The sequence below is a fragment of the Cervus canadensis genome, chromosome 18 (genome assembly GCF_019320065.1).
Source record: "Cervus canadensis isolate Bull #8, Minnesota chromosome 18, ASM1932006v1, whole genome shotgun sequence".
Lineage (NCBI taxonomy): Eukaryota > Metazoa > Chordata > Mammalia > Artiodactyla > Cervidae > Cervus > Cervus canadensis.
The window spans coordinates 48,368,189-48,375,044 of NC_057403.1; the positions used below are offsets into that span (position 1 = coordinate 48,368,189).

At 51.7% G+C, this 6,856-nt stretch overlaps 1 protein-coding gene across 1 annotated transcript in view; it reads left to right on the forward strand.

Moving 5' to 3' along the window:
- N4BP1 (NEDD4 binding protein 1) overlaps positions 1-4,858 on the forward strand; it is a 56,058-nt gene extending 51,200 nt beyond the window's left edge. The window contains exon 7 of the mRNA XM_043435339.1: positions 115-4,858. Within this exon, the coding sequence (XP_043291274.1) occupies positions 115-472 (358 nt within the window). The 3' untranslated portion in view covers positions 473-4,858. The remainder of the gene's footprint in view (positions 1-114) is intronic.
- Positions 4,859-6,856: the final 1,998 nt, after the last annotated feature.

Below are 6,856 nucleotides of genomic sequence, written 5' to 3' on the forward strand. Positions count from 1 at the left end.
AGGCCAGGAAACAGCTCCCAGCATCTTAAGCTTTGGAGTCAGCAGCAGATATTTTTAGACAGATTTCTTGTTTGTCTTGTAACCTAGCTCACCAGGACTTGCTTCCATTCACAGAGATATGCAACCCCTACTCAACGCCCTGCCAAATGTGGGCATGTTTGACCCCAACTTCAGAGTCCCTGGTGCCCAGGCAGCCAGCACCAGCCACCAGCCTCCGACCCGGATTCAGGGCACCCCACCCAGCCACTGGCTTCCTCAGCAACCCCGCTTCCCACTTTTGCCCAACCTTCCCAACATCCAGCAGAATCTGCCCATGCCAGCACAGAGATCTCCTGCAGAAACCAACGAGCTGAGGGAAGCCCTTCTGAAGATCTTTCCTGACTCGGAACAAAAACTGAAAATCGACCAGATCTTAGCGGCTCATCCATACATGAAAGACCTGAATGCACTCTCCGCCATGGTATTGGACTGAAGGCTGTTGGGAGCTGGGGCTGTGGGCTGAAGACACACACACTCAAGCTAGTATCTGCATGTGGCAGCAGGAAGTGACATAATGTGAAGAAACCAATTTCCCAGTGGAAATGCTGTTGTAGTGTATAGGAGAAAAAAAAACACAGATGTTTTGTGTATAAAAAAAAATCTGGGTTTTCAAAACCAGCTTTTTTATATATATACATTATGCTGCTATTACAGATTTAACATTTTCTGTAAAAGGAAAGTCTACATTTTCTGCCTGTTCAGAACTGTTTAATAGCAGTTACTCTTGAGTGCACTTACATTTTTATGTTTTTTAAACTATTTTCCTTAATGCTGAAAATATTGACAAATGGATATGATTAGCCTTTCTAAATAAAAAAAAGAAAAAAAAGAGTTGCTTTCTTAGGGAAAGCAAGACCTCTTAAAGTATATTTTCTTGAGATGACTATGTCACGTCCACTGACATGAAGTGTGCTCACCCTCCCAGCCTCCTGTACCCTCACCCCTGGAATTAGAGTCCGTAGGAGTTAATTTTGCTCCTCTGGGGTCTTTCATTGGAGCCATTTGTGAGAGTGGGCAAGTGGTGCCACTAGATGGCACCTTGTGCCTAGCCATTGTTAATGACCAGGGCAGAGTGAGACGCACAGAACACCCGGCTGGAAGAACCCTGAGAGCCCACGTGGTCCAGCCCTTCCTCCCTTCCCACCCTGCACAAGAGGGACCTGAGGCTCCGGGTGCCCTCTGGGCACGCCCAAGTCCACAGCTCTGAACTGGACCCCTCGTGCATGGCTGGGACACTCACCACTCAGTCCCTGACTGACTCTAGAAGTCACATCTTAGCTTCTGAAGCTACTAGAGGGATGTGAGGAAGTTTAGTGAAGAGCGTCGTCATTAGAGTAGTTTGGTGTCCACAACCTTGGGAGACGTCCCATGTGAAGTTTGTGCAGCTTTGCCAAAAAACTGGTTTTCTATTCTCAAGAATGACCCAAGCCAATAAATAGCATTAGTAGCTTCTGTGGGGGCCCAGAGCCCCATATTTATTTTTCCTGTGTTAGTCTCCTTAATGTTCTCCTAAGCTGCCCTTCCTATGGGTCTTTCTCAGAATTGATATCTTAGTATTGTGTTTTCAGTGTTGCCTAAATTCTGTGTCAGTGAAAATTCTTTTTCTGGATAATTAATTGTTAACATCTTTCTCGTTCTCTGGACCTTCAAAGGGCTTTGTATTTTATATTTGTTCTTCCCCCAGGCTGCTTATGATCAGTTTCACATCTGCCTTGTAGATCACATCTCTTGTGGCCCCCAGAAACAATTCCAGAGGACTCAGTGCAGATTTGTTCTTCATGGTGAAGAGACTTAGTTGGCCATGAGCAGACCTGGGTGGCTCCCCACAGTGCTCCCTCCAGGCCTGTGTGATCCTGCATCCCTCTGGGGGTGAGTCCAGGGTCCTCGGGTAGCCAGATTCGGACTTCAGTCTTGTTTTCTCTTGGATGCCTTTATGATGCAGCCGGTGTGGAGCTGGTTGTCAGCTGGGGGTAGGATACCCGAGGCGTCCAGCTGTGCAGGTGGAGGCCAGCAGGCAGCTTCGGCCACAGCCTCTGTGCCCCAGCTTCACAGCTGGTGGTTTTTAGAAACAACAGCAGAGGTGTGAGGGCTGGGTCCCTCTCACATGACTTTACCTTCCAGGCCAAGTGGCCTTGCCAATCCAGCACTGCTCCTGTTCAGAGAAGGACTCAGGGGGTATGCCTTGCTTGCCAGGACTTAGCCACTGGTCTTCGTGGAAGGGGGGCTGAGGCTCCACTGATGCTAGGTAGAGCTGGCTAAGCCTAGAGGTCAGGAGTTTTCTAGGCTCTAGAAGTGACCTGACCTTTGAATTACATAAGCCTCTGTGATCTCAGTATTGTCTCTGAGAGCTCTACCAGCCCCTTTCCTCTTTCTTGGGTGCAGGAAGGAAGAGTGCAGAAGATAAGTAGGAGGAGTTTCAGAAAAGCATCACTTACCTTGGTAAATTATAACATGAAACAGAATTCACAACTGAAACCTATCGTGTAGTTAAATCTAATATTTTAAAGCTCAATTCTCAAACCGTTATTTTAAGAAGTCATTACTTGTTCTCAGACTCCTCTTAATACTCGGCTCAGTGTTGATACTCCCGGTGTACCTCCCCTGGTAGGTTTTCTGAACCACCTTGGGGAGTGTCTGTAGCAGCGTTTCCTGTGACTCCTGCAGGTGGTTCTGCATCCTGTGTTCCACGGCGTTCCTGTGAAGCAGGTGGCAGGGCACAGGACGCCACCCTCTTTCAGTAGACTCGGAGAAGTTGTCGGGGGTTAAAGAATAAGTAGGCAGTGATGCCGAATGATCCCTGGGCCTGCATTCTTCCCCACGCTCCAGACTGCCACCTGGGAGAAGAAAGACTGGTTTAGTCTTTCTGTCAAGTAGCCAGTGTTTGAGACCCTATAGGCTGGCGGCTAGAAAAGTAGTAGGAAGTCCTCTCAGCCGTCCTGGATGAAGGGTCAGCATTATTCTAGCAGGGCGTGACTGTCACCAGGGACTCCGTTGACCTGTTGTAGCTTTTGGTATCAGTGAGAGGAAGGATAATCTTGCTTTATTGCTTAGGCTTATTGTGGCATTTGTGGAATATGATCCGCACATAGAAACCTTGATGCTCTGAACCCCCACCCCCATGGAGTCTCATGCCCTTCCCCCCACCGTGGCAAATGGCACCGGGCCCCCTGGAGTTGGGCCTTGGCACCACTCCCACCTCAGGCCCAGCCTGCCTCCCACACGTCTCTGAGACACGGCCTTCCTTAAGGAATCTCTCCCCACCTCTACCTCCCCAGCAAACCTTCTACATCCCCACCTGTCCTCCCTTCCATCCTGCCTCCCTCAGCCCACCTCCTCTCATCTTCCAACTGTAGTTTGTTTGGTTAGTTACTCTGACTCACTCCATTTCTTTGTTATCTACCTCTCTCATTATTCCCCACATATTTCAGATCCTGAGATTAAAACAACCTGATTTCCCTAAGGATCTCTGTTCATTCCTACTTTCCTTCCCCTTCCCACTTTTCACTTCTGTGTCTACAAACTTGGCCTCCACCCATCACGTGGGAGGGAGGGAAGCCATTGGAGACCACTCAGTTTCCAAATTCGGAAACCTTTTCCCAATCCTGAATCTCCATGTCCACATTCAGTAACCATAGCATGACATCGTTGACCCTTACTTTCCCTATTTTCTGAGATTTCCCTCACTCCTAAACAGTCTTCATTCCTTTTCCTTCTTTTACCTAAAGGCCAGTTCAACAGAAAGACCAGCTCAACAGGTGGTTTCCAAACTTCGGACCAGCTGTGGGACGCATGATGGGGAGGGCAGTTCTTAATAAAAATGCAGGTGACTGGGCACTGCCCCCAGAGAGGTTTATTCAGTAGCTCTGGCGTCAAGCCTGGAAATCTGCCATTCCAGCAGACTCCCTGGATGGTTCCCACAGGTGGTCCATGGACCACATTTTGAGAAGCGCTCACCCTTAGAGATCAGCACACTTCCTTGACTGGAACCGCCCCTCTTTGCTGGAGTGACTCCCAGCTCCAGCCCTGCCCCTTATGAATGCATATTTAGCTCTACCTAGAAGCCCTGAGACCTCCCGAGACCCTCTGCCTGCATCTTTTGTCTTTTCCCACCCACCCTGCCACAAGGTCCCCTCACCCACCATTGTCCCGTTTTGGCCATTGCCCCCCGCCCCGCAGCTTGTGCTCATGGCCTCCCTGGGTGTCAGCCTCTGACCTGCCAGCCCACCTCTCAGCTTTCCCCCTCTAACTACCCTTCTGAGACTGCACAGCTGCTAGATTTATCTTCTGAAGATACGCTTCTGCACACCCCTCTTCTTGTTCAGTGCCCAGTGGCGCTCTCGACCAGAGTATCCAGTTTAGACCTTCCTGAGCTTAGTATCCTTGGCTGTCTACCTCCCAGTCGTACGTGATGGCCCACTCTGTGTAGTCCATCTGCCCACTCACTGCAGCCGCACAATTTCCTCAGTTACCTGTGGGCTCCCACTCCGAGTGACTCTCTTCTCTGCTAGAAATGCCCTTTCTCCCAGATGGCTTCCCCCTAAGAGGCCCGGCCCTGTGTCCTCTCTACCTTGCCTAAAGCTTCTGACCAGAAGCAGCCTCATGGTGTTCTCTGACCCCCCACAGCACTTGTGTCTTGCTTTCGGCACTTGCCACTCTGGTTGGTGTCACTGCGGCTGATTGTGTACTCTGTCTTACCTCTTTTTCTAGACTGTGAGCTCCTCGTGGGCAGGGCTTTCTGTGTTCACTCTCTGTATTTCCCACAGCACCTAGCACAGTGCCTTGCACTTAATAGGTGCTCAATAAAGTCTGCTCAATTGAACTGGAGGGTGGTGCCTTCTTGACAGCGGCATCTAGCAGCCAGAAAGGCCTTCAAGTATCAGGTGCTCAGCAGTTGCTCCCTGGAACCCACTACTCTCCATTTTTCCTTCTTGTCGAGTCTCTAACACCACCAGGTCCAGGAATGGGCACCTGCCCCCGGCTGAGCCAAGCAGTGTGCTCTGACTTGCTGCCCACAAGGGGGCCGATCTAGGCCAGTCAGAGTACATCTTGTGGTTGCCCCCTCTGGTGGTGGGGGCTACGACGGGTCATGCTCAGATCTGACGGAGGCTGTGTTCTGCCCTGGGTGGGAGGGGGCGTGGAGAGAAGCGGAAGCTTGACAGTGTGATTCCTGTTGTCACGGAAACCCGATGGCACTCACGCTCTTCCCCAGATGCCTGTTACCCTGACACACTCTACTTTTTCTTTATGTTGGGTTTACATCCCTTGAAATCAAAGACTCTTAAGTGAAATACATATCACTGTCCTTAAACTTGGCAGATTAAACAAGGGAGGCTCATCACATCTTTAGGGACATCCCAAAGACCAGTGCTCCCCAGGTGGCTCAGGGGTAAAGAATCCGCCTGCCAAGCAGGAGACCCGGGTTTGATCCCGGGTTGGGAAGATACCCTGGAGTAGGAAATGGCCAGCCACTCCAGTATTCTTGCCTGGAAAATTCCATGGGGGTCACAAAGGGTCAGACACAACTGAGCGACTGACCACACACACAGAGACCAGTGCACCCGTGCTGCAGGAGTGTCCCCCTAGTCAGTTTTTAAGGAGCCTCAGGAGACTCCACGGGCCAGTTCCTCCCCAGCACAGCCGGGCTCTTGAGGTTGTGTCTTACAAATGCCTTCATGTGGATTTCCTTGCTCTGTTCCCTAGCTGGACAGAGGCCAGGCCAGCTTCTTGGGAGTTAGACCTGCCATATTCTGCCACGTCCTCACTGGTAAGACAGCCGTGATGGGGTCAGCCTTGCTAATCCAGGGCTGTCATGAGGAAGAAACAGGCCTAGAGCACTGCCTGGCAGAACGCGCTCGGTGATGGTCATGACCAGCTCTGCCCTGCAGCCCAGCAGACACTTAACGAAACTGTTCACACCCTGTAGGTCATCCCGGAGGCGGAGACCTTGTCTTCTGGATGCTGAATGTTCTCCTCTGTTCCTGCCAACTCACCCTGAGTGTGGTCCAGACCCTCCTCAAGGCCGCAGAGAGGTCCTGCTGTCCCCCAGGCAGGACGTCACTCTTCTGACACGCTCTGTGCCCTTGAAATCCAGTCGGGGTCATGGCAAGGAGGGAACCAGGGGGACGCCAGCAGAGCCACTGCTTGGCCACAGAGTGAGGGAACGCTGATCCCCTGGCTGACACGGCCCCTCCAGGCTGGGTCTTGGCTCATCCGCTCCTCCCACCGCTCCTTTGAAGTCTCCATCTTGGAGGCTCGTGTGTGTGTCTCAAAGCACATGTGTGTGTGTGTGTGTCCAGGATGCAGGACTTGAATTCCTGCAGGCCATTTCACCTCCCCAAGAGGCAGACTCCACCAAGGTGACCTGGCAGCCAGAATGGCACCCGAGATGAACCAACTCCCTCCATCCAGTGAGCAGAATGGAGGGCTTGTGACCTGGGTCGAGGTGGTCAGCCCGCTGGCCAGAGGGAGGCTGTGGAAGGAAGCCGCCTCCCGCGTTCCTGAGGAGTGGGGCCCGTGTCCAGCCCGGTTCCTGTGGGAGGTGCTGGAAGCACATTGTTGTTTTTTGTTTGTGTTTTTTTTAAGTTGACCAGCTCTGTAGAAGCGCCGTCTGGAGGACGCCTCTGCGTGCGTCATACCCTTCTTTCCTTTACGGGGACGCAGAGCAGTAGAATGACCTTTGAGGGTTTTTGAAACTGAAAGCAGCGTCTTTTACAGCTCGGGTTCCAGTCTCGTGTCATATGTGGTTCCAGGGCTGGTGACAGTCATCGGGGAAGCAGAGCCTGGGCAGGCAGGGGTTTGCCCAGAAACTGGTCATCAG